Raw genomic sequence first — 17,216 nt, 5'->3', positions numbered from 1 at the left:
ATCCCTGGAAGCCATGAGGATCAATAGTTCAACAAAAGAAGAAAGTAAATGTGTTAGATATATTTTACAAATACATTCAGACTTGGTCTGCTGACACTTAAAACTGTGGTTAAAAAGAATAAGACATTTACCAAAGACACAATTCCTCTGCGCCAGAGGAGGGGATTATCAATCACTGACACTCATCACTTCATCTGAAGACCTGAGATTGTAAGGTCTCTGATCACTCTGTTAACATTATCTGCCATTCAGACGAGCCTCAGGAAGGCTGCAAACAGGGATGACCTCACACAGAAAGTAGTTTGCTCTCTAATACTATAAGACGCAATTCTTCTATCAAGTGCACAGCACTGTAGTCTAGGCGAGGTCTCCAGCTGCAGTACCTCTGAGCAGTAACATCCATAATCCTCTTATTTAAATGTTTCTAATACCTGCTGTAGTACTGCGCAGTGCTACTTTTCATTGAAGAGGAAGTTTGTACACCTCAAATCTTCAGACAATGATATGGTATGATACATGCCCAAAATTCGAGGTTTAGTAACGGTACATCAGCCTTTCACTTAATCTTACATATATCTACTTTGCACAGACTATAGAGCTGTTAGGTTTATTTCCTTGCTGTGGAAATGCTAATGTATCTGTGACACGCCTGATGGAAAAAACATAAAAATAGTTTCAAATCAGAACACCTAGCAATGCTGGGGAAAAAAAAAAAAAAAAAAAAAAAAAAAAAAGACAAGGGAAGCCTGTAAGTCATTGTGTGCATGGATTACAATGGTCTGTTTGAAATTTGACTTTCATTTGGCCCTAAATTATGGCTGTATCAAGATGCTGTGATTCACAGTAGCCAATACAGGCAAGAAGGTAATCTTTTAAAATGGCAGAAGAGATGAACAGATGTAATCATATAAGAGAATTGAAGCAGTAGTTCCTAATAAGAGAACTGCAGGTACGCAACAGTCTGGTCATGTATGTCTAATCTTGGCAGATGCTAGAGGTGGCAAAGGATGTTTAATTAGTGGTCTATTTATGATTAGGAGATCAAGATCTCACTTGCCTTCCTAGCTAAATAAACATGAATAAAGGTAGGGACTTGATGTAGTCTGTTGTCAGTACTGAAGCTAATGGGAATGGAATGTCTGTATTTTGACTTCAACAAATGAAGCTATTCTTGCACTTCAGTTTTCTTTACTGGGAAGGATACTGGGTTAACTAAATAAAACAGAGATGCGAATAAGGCAAAATCACTCATTAGCAGTTCACATTTTATGGAGTTTTATAGGCCAGAAGAGAAGGTATACAGAACCAGAGAGAAAGGACTTGCAAACTAAATTGACCATTATAAATTTTCTACATATTCACCCCATATTCCCCCCTTCAGTGGACTATTCCAAAGACAGAATAATTATAAGAAACAGTGGCAAAAGAGCAGAAGAGCTTTCACAAAATGCAGCTTATGGCATTTTCAGAATTGATTTTGCCTCTCCTGCACTTAATATATGACTGGAAAGGCATGATAACAAGAGGATTCCTATACACTTCACAGAGCTGGACAAACTACCTTTTTACTTACGTAAAGCAGAGCTGAAACAAATAAATTTTAATGATTACCCATATACACAAAATGCATGGTAAAAACCAAAAAACCAAAAACATCTTGGGCAAGTGGACTTTGCATGAAACATTCTGGTTTGAGAAGCAGCTGTAAGAGTCAGCTGACAGCAAACCTGCTGACAGGAGCTGAAGATTCCTCTCCCTCCTATTTTTCTTACACAGAGGTATACGTGATTGTTTATTCACTTTAGTTAGTCTCCAAATCACCACTCTCCTGGACTTCATCAAATTGCATGGTGAGTTATTGGCAATCTGAAGTGTTTTACTGTGATATTCTGTGTATTTGTATGCTGCATTGCTATCTATAAAACCATAACAGTAATGTTTACACAGGTTAAGTCTTTACTCAGTCGTGGAAGATCTAAGGAAGACTGAAGAAACATGAAAATAAGAGAAAAATCAGAGCCAAAATATACAGAATTAGGGAGAAAACTGTACTGTCCAAATCCATAAAGAAAGACATTGGCATGAAATGCAGAGCCATCACCCCGTAAGGGGAGAGGGAAGGGATAAACATCAAATTTGTACAAAAACCTCCAAATGGTTTCTTGATATACCCGCACCTCATTCTTAAGAGAATTAGGGTTGTTCTCCAATCCCTGCTTGGCCCTGGAGAGGTGCTCAGCTGGTGTGGGATCATCGCACAGAGCTTTGTGACCCTCTCCTATATTGATCCCCCAATTTAAACTGTTTATTGCACCCATTGATATGATACTGCATGAAAATACGAACTGCAAGGAAAGTGTTTCACTTACAGGAGAGGAACAGAGGATGTCACTGCTGAGAAGTGGACACAATCCTGCAGTCCTCTACTCCTGTTTATTTAACTTTGGCCACTTAGAATTTTCCATTCTCAAACTGGGGAGAAATAATAAAAATGCACTTTGCTAAGGTGTCATGCTGATGTAAATGTCTCCACCTGGCCACAATCATGCAGGATCCAATTTTGCACCTTAGGAATTCTGAATACAAACAGAACACATCTATCCTATAAGGCTGGAAACCTACCAAATCTCAAAGCACTTCAACACAGAACTGCAGTGTCTTGACTTTGGTCACCATTATGAGTTTTGACCCCATCCTGAGTAATTTTGCCAGATACCTGTTACCAGGAATCAAGCCTGAATAAATTCTACGTGGCTTACGTCGCTTCTATCTGAATGCAAATATCTTTGTACTCCTTGGGAAGGGGGTATATCCTAATTCATTACAGTCCCTAGATAATAAGAATAGATTTTGAAAAATCTCCAGGGCAAACCTGTAATTTTTTGCTTAGGTATTAAATCAGTGTTTCTAAAACATTCTACTTGTGCATCCTCAAACAGCTTGATTCTTCTCCACCTCTTGATTTATAAAATAAAAATCAGTGAAAAAACTCTCTTAAAACTTATGTTAACTGTGTATTTCTGAAATTTGAAATGAGAAACACCATGTTGCAATTGAAACTAATAAGTAAGAAATATGCGTACTCCAGGCTAGAGTGTTCTGCACTTCCCTTATGCGCATTCACGACCCTTATTCACAAAAAACTGACTAAGACTATTATAAACTAATGCAGATGGACACAGGTGAAATCTTGTCCAGCAGTCAGACGCAAAACTTGAAAAGAACTGTGATTTGTATTCAAATGTTTAATTTCCTTATGAATTGCTGCTTTTGTCACACTTGTGCATCTAAATTGGATTTGGACAATTTTCTCCTTTCACCTAAAGATGTGATATAGGTCTATATCTACTCTTAAGTAGAGGTATTAGGACTCATATGGCATCCTCCACAGTCCTGTGGAAACCAATGCTTGCTCTAAGTTCTTGGATGTAAGATTCTTTTATACATACATCTGCAATCTTCCTAATGCCCTTGTAATACTATAGAGTCAGAAAAAATCAAAAGTAGTGCTGGGGCTCGATAGGTCAGTGGTTTGCAACTTGCCTGAATTCAACGACCACTAGACATTTTTCAAATAGATGTGTAGAGTCGTACATGGCTAACTACGGCCTATGGATGAAAGATTTATTTGTCCTAATTATTTTTATGGGCGTATAGCCTAGAAGTATTTTACAAAATCCCCGCTACTGAAAACCACAGCAGTAGCTGGCAGTATCTGGAAAGAAAACTGAATCAAAGAATGGTCTATGAATTTTCTTAACTTAACAACCAGATAAAAAGTGAGCATAAAAATTAAAATGTATTTTTCCAATACGAGTAAGATTTATTCAATAATTACACTGAGTTTACATTGTAGTTCAAAGTGGAATGGAGACTGAAGAACAGGAAAGACAATGTTCTAATTACCCACATACAAAAAAACCCAAGCCAGAATAGGCCACCAAGGGTTAATATTTAGCTGATAACATCAAAAATCTCATTACAATCACTGTGGCACATAATTGATCTAACTGTTTGGCTGAGTCAGTGGCCCCAGAGATTTGTGTACTTGTGCAGTTCTGCTAAGTCCTCACTTGGGTCTGGCTCTGTGCAGCTGTTCAGTGAAGGCACGTCACAATCCACAAAACAAAGAGGTAAAATCTGCTGGCCGTGTCTCAAACATCATAACTTACAGGCTCATCAGTTTAAGAAGAAAAGGCCATGTCGTGCTTTCCAGAGATGATGGATCAAGCAGATGCAACTAATGTAAAAAAAGTGGGGGAGAGCACATGTTAAAGGAAGCTACTCTAAGAGCTTAAAAATGTTGTGGTCAGTGTCAACATTGAAACTGTGCAATCAAATGTCACTAAAATGTGGTTCAAATTTTGTTTGTATAACCTTACTTTTGATTTCTTGTTAAGATTTCTATCTCTGACCTCCTACACATACTTAAGGGTTTATGCCACTTTATTTTACTACACTTAATTAAGAATTGAAAAACGGTTTGTGTACAAAGTTCGAAACATCTGTTTGGACAGTGCTAGAGAGTACAATGAGAGTAAATGATCAACAGTAGACAAAATCTGCTTTTATGAGTAGACAATGTAGAATTGTCAAATGTCTTGTGCAGTAGTCTTTATGAACCAAGTCTGAAAGAAAACACTTGTCTGCAACAAAATCTGGTTACTGTGTTGTCCTATCAATATGCAAAACACAGATACAATGACAGCTACGTATTTTTGTGTGGTGCCCTCCACATCCTACCCATAGCTCTGAGCTCACAAACTGCGTAATATTTGGTGTGACAAGTTGTTGTAGACACTACTAACAGCAGCTGTTAATGTGGAAGCTAATTGAAAATGTAAGTGTTTCTGTCCTGGTCTGGGACTTGCAGTGATTTATGTGCATCTGGACTAAGGATATTTAAATGATGGGCTCATGGTGAAGAAGAGAAGGGAAGCAATTAATCAAAAACAACAATCAGAAAAAGGCACAATAAACAACTGCAATTTATGAAAAGAAAATTGGGCCTTCTTATCTAGCGTAAAACAATCTCAAAAGGCTGGAATATTTTCTGAAGAATACAGAGAGGACATGTCTTTTCCCAGTGATACATGTTTTACCTTTTGCATAATGCTGCAGTGTTAACCACAGAACATCTGTGCAATTCAAGAAACTTTTCAAAAATTTTATTTTATTTTATTTTATTTGTTTGAAAGTTGATGCAAGGAAAATATTTTTTAATGAGCCTTGCAATTCTGTGATGTAAGCGTCATTTCCTTTTTTGCTATTTAATTTACCTTTTTTTTTTTTTTTTAAAGAAGGAGCAATATCCTGTCACTAAAAGACAGACAGATAGGCTAAACAGGCAGTTTATATGATCTAATAATTAGACCAGATGTGCATTCGAAGAATTCTCTTCTAATCTAACAGCAGTCAATTAAGCAAACTTGGTCAGCTGAATACATGGAGCTTTTCTGTACATACTGTGAACCATGAGTCAGAAGTCTTGAATTCAAACTTTGATCAAATATTTCCAACGCAGATATCATTTGCACTGACAAACGTAGTACTAATGATCCTCTGTTATAATCTATCCTAGCTATCCAAGGGGTGGCAGGGAAGGAGGCGCATTTTGCCTATAGAGAGGCAGTCACGGTGTTTGAAATGTAATTAACAAAGGGAATAAGGAAAATACAGTATATTAAATAGAGTATTATATTATATTTTTCATTTTATAAAGCTCCATGGCTTACTTACAAGTAGAATATCCAGATACCATGAAGGAATTAGATGCTTTTTTCAGATTGAAATACATGAACTTCCTGTGGGAAAATAAAACGGTCTAAAAGCCTTACTTTGATCTCTTTAGCTGTGATTCCTCACTTTTTTATTATACGTCAGTGCTACCTTCAGGAAATAACTAGGAGGGGGCCAAAAATTTCAATGTCCCAAAACTGATAGCCCCTGTACTAGAAAGGAAACAAGATAATACAGACTCAAACAGTAGGAGAGGAACAGAGAGTGATAGAAAGCAACATTCCTCATCTTGGCCAGCATCAAAGCTGAGGAGACTGGGAACTGAAACCTCAGCCCAGAGCCCTCGCTACCAAATCTGGCTGTTTCTCTTTGCTCACTTCATACTGTTTTCTGCTGTCATGTTTGGAAAGTGTTAAAATACATCTGTGTTGGGAATATTAAGCACACAAACACTACAGGGGATGTAGATCAGGTTTTTTGTATTTGTACAGGTCTTTCCCCTCTAAATATAAGCAGAAAGAACGTAGTCAGATGCTGTACTCGGATACTCAGATACACATTGTGAATTACTTTCACTTAAATGGGCATGATTTTCGAAAGTACAATTTAATACATTTTTTTGAGGAAAAGTATAAAAAGACTTCTTAAAAAAGAAGTCCAGCACCATTCTGCAATTGATTATGTTGATTTTATTTGAAAGGAAACTGCACTGCAAATTGGAAAATTACATTCCAGTTGTACATCCGATCCCTAGACAGAATATATTATTGAAGTGAAAAAAAAGCTTTTACTAAAATGACAATCACTAACTCCTTCAGAGCAGACAGTGTTATAAGCCAGGAAAACAGTATGGAAGTATGGTCAACAAATTTGTAATGTTGTACTGTGTTCCAGGGAAAATTTATATATTTATGTATCTGGATAATCATAGAGTAAGATCAGTGACCTCTTCTTTTGCCCATCTGCACAAACCATCTGAATTTTTCATTTGTTATAGACCAGTAACAAAACCAAAAGCTTTTTTGTCTTTTTAACATTAAAATTTTAAATAAAGAAGAAATCTCATCAAATTACCATCTTACCTGTTTCTGGAAGTGAAAAGGAAGGGTTATGCCTGATACTGCAGACATTTCTGATAGCCACTGGCCAGACTTCTAAGGCAGCTTCATTAACTTGGGTGTAATTTTTCTTAATTCATACTCAAGGCCAATTCATTGTGTGAGACTGACTTTTCATTAAAACTAAGGCTGAGGAGTTGCCATTGTTTTATTGCTCTAAGAATCATTGACTATTACTATGGTTTCTGTGGAAAATTATGTTTATGGCATTAGACAGTGATGTTCGTGGCAACAGTCTGTTCACCTGTTTGTTAGTTCCTCGATCAGCATCATTCAAAGCCATTGACCTACTTCTCTCAAATCTGACAGAAAGAAATAGTCTCAAAGATAATCACATTCCCCAAAGTATTGTGAAATGCATTGCCCAAGTAGAGGGGAGAGACCTCATCAAAGGACAAAGGAAAAGGCAGGGAAGTCAGTGGTCCCTCAGAGGGATGCTGCAGCCAGCCTGGGGGCGGGGACTGTGCTGTGGCCACGCCATCCGTCAGCTCTGGCACTGGTCCAACCCAAGCCAAAACACGTTGCCTCCTCCCTGACAGCAGCTAGACTGGAGCAGGGCTGTAACACAGCAGGGAGCACGGTGAGGATGTGGGAAGCAGAGTGTTTCTTATCTCACAGTGCTGGCCACAAGAAAGGGCAACTGTAGAGACTATAAGAGAAAGGGATCTGGGAAAAGGAAGGAGAAATTTGAAGTAATGCTGTGGTGCCTTGTAAGGGGTATAGTGGAAGAGAGGAAAGAGAGAAAGGGGTTAGACAGGATTGCAGGGACATTGACAGAACCCTCTAGGAAACTGGGCCTCATAACTTCTCTGGTCACAAAACTAGCAAAACCCCGCACTAAACAAATTTTCTCTTTCACAGTCAACCTAAAATGCCCAGAAGGTTGTATTTGAAGCTCGCTAATAAGCATCTCTAGTACTTGTTAAGTAGATGTGCTAAAAGCTACTTAAGCTTCTAAGGCTTGCAAATATAAACATTCAATGACCATATAAAACCCTGCATTAGGGCACAGAAAAGAGCAAACTGATAAACAAAGTGGTTTGTTTTTCTTTCCTAGTTAAATTAGCATAAGCAGCTGTTTAAAATTCTGCTGTGTTCTGTCATTCTTGTTGTTCTTGAAGATTTTTTTACAGTATATGCATTCAGTATAATTTAATTTCATAGGATTATTTCAAATGAAGAACAATTCACGAGTAGGAGTTGATAACTCAAGTTAACATTAAAACTGCCTCCTACCCACGTTACTATGGATTAAAAAAGTATAGCTGCAGGTTCAGCCTGCAGAATAGCAGATTAATATAAGTTTGGGGTGAAGCAGAGCACAGTGGGGATCATTTTGCCTCTTTGTGGAATGCAAAACAAATCAACATATGTTGCATTATGTAGTAGATGCCTTTATGTCTGATGAATCCCATTTATTCAGCATGACACAGTCTCATAGCAAATGCAGATTCAACCTAAAAGAAGATCCAACTCCTTTTAAATCTCAAACATTTTTTTTCATTGGTTATGGTATCCATAGATTCAGGGATTCTGAAGACAGAAGACGTATCAGAAAGGCAGTTGTATGGAGAAGGCAAAAGTGAAGAGCTGTTCTTGCTTTTAAAACTTGGATCAAATATTTCCTCCAAGTTTAAAAAAAAAAAAAAGTTGATTTAAAATTCTGCAGGTTTATTAATGCATTCATGGGCTTTTTACAACTCAGAAAAGACACATGCAGCTCTTCCCCAGGCCATCTTCTTTGGCACCTCTCTCTGTTCTGGGTGACTAATAAAATTCAGAGAGCTGCAGTGAACAGAAGCTACTGTGTAATAGAAAATGGAGCCTTGGGCTCAGCTCTTTTGAAAACAGCTGCTACCATGGCTTGGGTTTGTTCTGAACCACCATGAAGAAACAGAGTATTAGGGAAAGAAAAGTTAAGTACTGAGAAAAATAAGAACAATGAAGTTTTTTAAATTGAGAGTCCAGAATTTTCAAGTTTAGAGAATGATTGACTTTTTAATTTCTCTTTCTACTGGTGCAGGGTTATTCAGCAAAGAAACCTTCTGTCTTGCTTTTGGAGAGACCAGCTAGAATGGTTTTACACAGGCATTTTCCTACATGTGCTGGGAATGTCCAATGCTACTCCTTTTTCCTTTGTGGTTTTTTGGTGGTTTTTTTTTTTTTTTTTTCTAATTTCTGAAGTTCTCTTCTCCTTTTGTCTTTCTTTTCTTAATTTGCTCTTTTCTGGGCTACCCCAGCACCCTCTGGAGCAACAGTATATAATAGTTCCCTGAGAACAGGGGTGGATAGGACGTTGAGGGGCCATCCAGTGCATCCACTTGCTCCAAATCAGAATTAATGGTGGCCCCTACAGTATTCTCAAAATATGTCCTTAAAGACCTACAGTGATTGAGATTTCATTACTTCCATAGCAGTTTTATTCAGATGCTTAACTAACACACCATTAGAAAGTCTTTTTCATTATCCATACGGCCTCCCCATGACAGAAATTTCAGCTCATGACTTTTTGTCTTATCATCAGTAAGCAGTTTATTCCTTTTCCCTTTGCAGCTTTTCTCTTATTTGCCTTCTGCAAGATGAAAGAAGACATCACTGATGCACCTCTTGTGTGTCTAAATCATCGATGACATCCTATTTCAGTGTGTTCCAACTTCGAAAAAGGAAACCAAATCGCCATCATGTAACTGTTTTTTCCTATTTCCAACTCACATTAATCAGGTTTTCACGTACAAGGAACTGCAGTTAAATGACTACTTAGTATGATTTCTTTCCCTGGCTGTTTTGGGCACAGTCACCACAGTGATGCAGCAATGTGAAATCAGTCAAGTGTGGCTCTTTTTATTATAAACCATGTAAGCACATCCCAGTCTTTTGATTGGATGGGTGCACTGCATCAGAGATAGTCAAATTTCCCTCTGGGGACTACAGAAGAGGAAGGGTGGAAGAAGAAACTTGGCTATCCTTTTCCTAAGAAGAAACCGTGATTTATAATACATTTATAAGATGCTGAGCACCTCGCTGTTGAGAAAATGCTGGGAGCAGCTCATGAAATAGCCATCAACAGCAACCAAGCTGTTTCTCTGATGCTCAGACCCACACATTTCAGAATTTAGAAGTGCTGTAAGAAATACTTGAAATGCAGCAATATCTGTAAAATTAACAACCACTTATTTACAGCATCACCATCAACTTTAACACTTTGAAGCTTATAAATTCAAGCAGACAAATTGCGTCTAAAGACACTTTCCGTTATTAATCTGAGCAATCTCAACAAACTAATTAATAGTGGGTTTTTTTCCACATAAGTAATCAGAAGATTAGGGCTCTAATTTAGTAGATAAGAATTTTCTATACTTATCCAGGTACAATCCTGACCTAGACCATGAGATACCAAAATTCATGTTGAAAAAAATGTAGTCTATACAAGCTGTTAGCAAAAAAACCCCGGCTTGTAGTCCTTCATCTTAGTAGCAATGCCTTTTGTTAACCTTTCAATTTCTACAAAAAGAAATGCTGACAAAGAGAAAAAACTCCACTTTTTCTTATATTGTCTAAAACATACACCATGTAACATTTATGTACCAGGGAACAATTGTTTCATGGCATTCATCTTGGAGTAATCATCACCACAGAAGAGTGCAACCTTTTGACTCCACTTAGATAACACAATAAACCCTTGTCTCCTCATAATGGAAGGAGACCAGCAGGCTAGATTGAAATGTCTGTACGTCTACACTTGCAGCTCCCACCACTCAGAAGGATCCAGCCCTGCTTATCAGAAGTGCGGGAAGATGGATGGCTCCTGAGTTCCTTCTGCTTTTATTGCTAATCAAGTATCCACCATGCTCTGTAACCCCTCTGATAATACACAGAATTGGCATAGGATTTTTTATCCCAATACTGCTGCTGCCATGTGCCACTGAGAAATCCCTTAGTCCAACAAAAAAAAAGATAGAATAAGGGAGTTAGAAGTTTTTCTGACTTCATTGCCACTGAAGAGTCTTAGTCCATCACGCTCTCAGTTTAGTCTGCCTCAGGCTGAGATTAACTCCTCCATTAGCACTGCCTGGTGCTGTACATGCTCTGAGTTGCACAGTGAGCCAGTGGCTCGCCATCTCCTCATCTGCATAGCTGCTGCATACAGCTCTGCTTACCTCCTCACTTATTTTACTAGTTCACAATGGTTTAATACTGAAGGTGATTTTATTGCGGTTTTGAAGATATATTTACATTTTCTATCTCCAACTGTACAGCATAAGAAGAAAGCAAACATAACAACAGAAAATACTACAGAAACTGCTCTCAAGCCATCTACCAAAAAGGTGATAAAAAGATATTTTTGGTTGCAACTAGAGTTAATTTCTTCAGGCAAATTGATCTGCTTCACCTCCACAATCTTCTGCTACAAACTGAAAAATGTTTTTTGGACCACTCTGCAAGCCGCTTACTCAAAAGAAAAACAGATTGGTACACTCTAATCACAATTACATCTGGTTAGAAATAGAAGCCATTTATGGACTCCTGTGCCTATAAAAAGACTTATGGAAAGTAGAATTAAGAATGGGCAACAGGTCTCCAGTAGTAGATTTGGTGAATTTAGCATGGTCCTAAACTATTGAGGTGCCCTTAAAAAATGCCAGTCATATAGATTCTGTAACAGCATTTGGTTCATGTTAGTACTTTAATACTTCTGTATTTAAACTTAACTTCTTTCCTATCTAAACTAAATCCCAGTTTCTGCCATTTAAATTCATTTCAGGATATTGGCAGAAGAAAAGTGAAAGGCAAAGGTCTTCAGAGAAAAGTAGGAGCAGATATATTTTACAAACCAGGAAAAGAATATAACATTTCTAGTAGGAGACATAATTAAACATTTTAATAATAGAAGTTACCACTAATCTTTTAAATACAATGTTTTGCAAGTCAAGTGTGAGTCCATTGTTTTGAAACTTCTGTGTCTGCATTTTAAAGTTCTGTGTTACTGTAAAAAATTCATTCTCTTTCAAAAAAAAAAAAAAAGAGAAAAATATGGCTTTGTTTAATTTAGTAAAATTCTAATGACCGGAGTAGAAATGTCATTTGTAACTTGTCCTCTTTCAGTGACAGGACAAAATACCCGTTGTTTGCAGATGCAATGGAGAAATCTGCTTAAATAGTGAATAAGTTATACTTTCGTACTTACACCTAGAGAGACAGATTACAGCTAGGCAAGAAATCTTCCATTCTGAAATTGAATGCTTTTCCCTTAGATTTATTATTCCAGTTCTTTCTCCTTCAAATTTGTCTTCCCTGAATGGTGCTAAATGCTTCTCTTATGAACACAAGTAGCTGGTCCTCAGTTAAGTGGAAAAAGGAATCCACTAATGAAAAATTAATAGTTTAGGTGAAGATCTGTTATGCAATGTGATTACACCTGTCTGAATAAAATGTTTAGACTAAAGACTTAAATCTGATTTTTGCATTGAATGTCCTAGAAAGTAGTATGTTTCTTATTTCCTTGATTATGCATTATTAATTTTGTAGTCTTTCAGTGAACATTCTAGTGTAGTTCAATTGGACTTTGATGGATATATATGGAAGTAACGACTCTGATCATACCATAGAGATTTGTTCACTAAAGCTGTTTGACATGGTTGTGTCCTCTTTCCCCTGATAAATAGCAGAAGTGGGGGGTTAGAGCGTAGAGAAAACTTCATATTTCAAGTGCAGCTTATGCTGTAGCAGATTGGATACATGCACCATCCTGTTCTCTGCCTTGCAATCTGATTTCTTTTCAGCCATGTATTCCCCTTCTAGTTCAGGAGCAAGATTTACAAATCAATGAGGTCAATATTTGTTTGTCACTAAGCAAAACACTCTAGGGAATGTTTTGAATTTCAAAAGGTTTTTCTGTAGCTTACGAAGCTAGAAAAGGCTTGTATACATCATATATGCAAAATATAAAACTTCACAGAATACCAAAACTGGTAGGTTAAATACCCTGAAATCCTTATCCAGCTTCCCCTAATTTTTACTTTGGAGATAGAGTGCAATAAAAATCGAGACTGATTTTTAAAATAATACATGTGTATGGCAGGCAACTTTTTTTTTTTTTGGTAGAACTGATAATTTTATAGCTTTCTTTGGTTTGGTTGGGGTTTTTTATTAAAGGGGTAAATTAGCTAGAATAACTTGCACAACTCTTTTGATTCCTATCCTCAAACTAACACACAAGCTTGGTGTAACAAAATCATAAGATCATTATCTGTATTTTAAACTGAAATGCAATTTCTTACTTTTAAGGTGTTTCGTTATTTAAAAAATGAACCTTTTAAAGAATATTGTAATACACATTTGATGCATTTGGCAGTCTTCAAAATAATCTACCTTGAAATGTGATGCTAAATTTAAAGTTGCACTTGCAAAATTATTTATAAACCGGTAATTATCCCTTCTATCCAGCCTGACCTGCGTAGAGCATAAAGCAATTTCTTTGTAGCAGCCTAATCTAGGACTTTGTCAATTGGCAGCAATTAGAAACATTTCTCTGCAGATGTTTCTTCTAATAGCTTCTCCATGACCCGAACCTCTTTTTCAGAGACCCTAAACGAGTCTACATCCATTTTCAATTTCTAAAAAAAAGCCACCAGCTATAGAGTTCAAGATGCCCTAAGACAGAGATGTTTGTCTTTCAGATATCAGCCTTTCCACATGTGGTCACTGCAGCACTACATCACACTGATTCCTCTCTCAACAACACACTGATGCTGACACAACCGTTAGCTTGCGTTTGTTTTGTGTTTTGGAGCGTTACTCAGGTTTCAGACACTCCTGTGCAGCTTGAACAGAAACAGAGATAGACTGTTACATGTAGAGAAAGTAGTCTTTGTTTTCTCACAGAAAGATAGAGCTAAATGTTCAGCTGGTAAACCTGTAAGATAGCTTCACTGAGTGCCTTGAGCTAGATGATGTATATCGGCTGTGAATCTAGGACTTTTTAAAGTGACTTACATAAGAGGCAGTACAAATGAAAGGAATACATTTGTAAAAGAGAGAGGAAACTATGAAATTATTCTGTTCTGTTTGCCTTGTATTTTTCTATTTATTTAAGAATAATTCCACTATGTTCAATGGCAGTTTATCGCTTTTCAACAGATGCAACTTTGTTCACTGCTGTTGAGTAACTTCTGAGTTCAGCTGGGAAAAACCAATGCCGTTTACTCCTCACGTGAGAAGCAGAGAGCTCAGAAATCCCTATGTACTATATAAATGAGGCTTAGAAGCGGGAGGGCTGCTTTGTTTATAACTATGTTTTGCTTCCTTGTCAGTGGAGATGAGGATGATGAGATGAACTGGAAGTGATTTGGAGAAAAATTTTTATCTTTCCTTAATTCTGGCAAAATAGTTCTGTGGAAACCATGTAGAAATTGTAAAAGAGAAAATATCACTACAAAAGCCTCCTCATGAGCACACGTGATACAAATGGTGCAGAGATCTGTGCTGGTATTTGCCCGACCTGGAGTGTTTCCAGGAGGGTACAGCAATGTGTGACGGCACTGTTCTGAGTGCCAGGCGGGGTTGGCCCTGGAAGCCCTTGGCAATACCTGACAGCTCAGCACAGCAGTGTGACAATGAAGCAATTTGCTCCTTGTCCTGGCCTGGGGTCATTCTACATTTGTACTAGGAACTAAGACACAGGTTTTAAACTTCACAACATAACAAAAAAGTCTGATTTAAAGTGAAGACCATTACAAGACCTCATCAAAACCCATAAATACATTCCTTTTAATTTTGCAAATTGATGTGTAAACCCACCTCTTTTCCTGTGAGAAAGGATTGTTTCTGTTGTTTATAGCTTGCATTTTAGTCTTTCTTTTGACTGTTACAACTTCCATTAATATACTGCAAGAAGAGTGATTTATATGGCTGAAAAGAACTGTCTTTCAAAATTCTTTTTTACATTCCTTTGTCTTAAGTTATTTCACAAATATTTTTGCAGCAGGACACACACACACAAAATCAACGCAACATGGCTTTTTGCTGCTGATATTCTTCCCTTGCTAAACAAAGAAGAAATTTTTCCTTTTAGTGCCATTGCTTTGGTATAAGGAAGTGCATTATTATTCATAGAGATAGACTGCCATGTGACTTTTTAAAAGCACCTCAGTAAAGGTTATTGAGTTATTTATAAAATCTACAATGAAATTAGACAACCTATGTAAATCAGTCTGTCATAATGTTTGGATTTTCCACTGAAAGATAAAATAAAAATCCATAGGAAAGCAAAAAGTACTTGGCATCCAGAACAATTTACTAATTGGAAAAAAAAATTATACACGTTGTGCCTTGTCAGCAAAAATTCCTCTCTTTGGTTCCAGCAATTCAAAGCCACACAGCGAAGTTGAAGACATTGATTCAGGTCGCAGGTACTGGACTCTAAAATTAATTTTAATGCAACAGTCTACATATTTGATTAGTGTGCATGATTATAATTTATTCCTGGACATTACCACTTGCTAAATGTTCCAATCACTTTGAGCAAACCTTATGAAATTGTCCTCTCTTTCACAATCCAACTGCAATAAACGTCATTGCTTGGCTGAAGAAAACTTCTTTGGATGCCAGCTAACTCGCAACGCTGCTTTACTTGTCTTGAGGACTGCCAGGGAGAAGTGCTTGCAGAGGCTGATTTTTAAGAACCCCTGAGCAATCTCAGCAGTCCTGGAGACCTGTGAGCACTGAACTCTTCTAAAAGGCAAGCCCAGGATACTAAGAATTTAATCTGTATCTCCACATAATGTTTAACCATGTCAGGGTAGTAAAGAGCCCTTTCACAAAGTGATTTATATTGCATATGTGTTTAACTTCAGCCATTGCAAGCTTTTTGTCTTATTTGCTCTCGTTCACCCCTACAGCATTTAAGTGCACTCTGTTCAATTTCTCTATTTCTACACCACTAAAAAGATCTGCTAAGAATAAAACATTCAGTATAGCTTTATATTCAGAACTAGTGCTGCAAACATTAAGATAGTCCTTACTCTTCTTTCTCAAGAATGTACAATTGGCTGTTTATCTCTGTATCAAACAAAGTGAGCACAATTTGTCATCCAGCACTTGAAAATTTATTTTTTCTGATACAGTTTCCACATCACTTATTTTCTCCAGATTCAACAATAACAGCAATTATATTTTCATATTTCCAGGTTTTCAGTAATTTAAAGAATCTGACTAAACATGGGTATCAGTGCATCTTTGTGCCTTTTAATATATTGTGTGTTATTTAGGGTACAACCTATTCTCATTATTTCCACCAAAAGAAATAATTTTTCTTCTTAGCAGTAGGGTCAGTATTTTGAATACAGCCATGAAGTCCCCTCTTTAAACTATACTTCAAGTGCTTTGCTTTCATACTAGAAGATCTACAAGTCACAAGGAGATGTTTTTCTTACCATAATGAGGAATTATTGCCCAAGCCATTGCAGAAGCATAGATGCCGCCAATCATCCAAAACATACAGAGCCAACTCAGGTGTTCTCCTCGTTTCTCCCGAGCAAGGACTTCCGAAAAATAGGAGAAGACTGTTGGCACAGCTCCGCCGATCCTAAAAAGAGATACAGATCATGGATTAAGTGAGACAGTAAGAGCTACTTGAAGTTTGAACACACCCATAGCTGCAGTCATTGAAAACTTGAACTGCAAGCAGCTTTTTCGGCAAGAAAGTTTTTCTCAAATTGTACCATGTATTGGGGAACTCTTGCCGAAACTTTCACCAGCTTGGACACAATTTTTGTCAAATATTTTCTGGAAAACTCTGTGTGCAACTTGTTGCATTTAGTGTTTCAAAGGGATTGTCAACGTGACCGCCGCTAGAACAGAAACCAGAAAAAGCATTGACTTTCACCATTGCAAAAATCCTGAAATTGTGGCAGTCTAGTGACAAGTGACAAACCACATTGCTTTTAATTGAAAATTTTAGTCATTTTCCCAAAGAATAGTAGATATTTCTCTAAGTCTTAACTTCCATGCTTTAGGTAATCAAGAGGTGACTCAATGCCAGCTGTGCTACGAGTATGTTGTGTTCCACACGTATTTATAAAGATGTTCTATTCAGCTGCATTACACTGTTTGCCAAGCCCATGCTGGCTTTTTAGTTATTTTTTTTTAATGAAAAGCCTATGCTTTCATATAATATCCAGTTTTTCATGTGGTAAAAAAACACTCTCTGAAGGTTAGTTAGACACACACAAAAAAATTCAACTCTATTTTACAAAAATTGGAGTAACTCAGAATATGTATCATTTTCAATACCAGCTTCTGGGTCATGTTTTACTGTCTTTACCTCTTCACTACCAATGAAAACTGTCAAATGTTCCACAA

At 37.2% G+C, this 17,216-nt stretch overlaps 1 protein-coding gene across 1 annotated transcript in view; it reads right to left on the bottom strand.

The window, feature by feature from the left end:
- SV2C (synaptic vesicle glycoprotein 2C) overlaps nt 1–17,216 on the bottom strand; it is an 82,696-nt gene that overhangs the window by 28,811 nt on the left and 36,669 nt on the right. Inside the window, exon 3 of the mRNA XM_086479527.1 lies at nt 16,289–16,440. Coding sequence (XP_086335653.1) covers nt 16,289–16,440 — 152 coding nt within the window. The remainder of the gene's footprint in view (nt 1–16,288; nt 16,441–17,216) is intronic.

This window comes from Leptosomus discolor, chromosome Z (assembly GCF_034619465.1).
Source record: "Leptosomus discolor isolate bLepDis1 chromosome Z, bLepDis1.hap2, whole genome shotgun sequence".
Classification (NCBI taxonomy): domain Eukaryota; kingdom Metazoa; phylum Chordata; class Aves; order Leptosomiformes; family Leptosomidae; genus Leptosomus; species Leptosomus discolor.
This window is presented reverse-complemented; position numbering and strand designations above follow the sequence as displayed.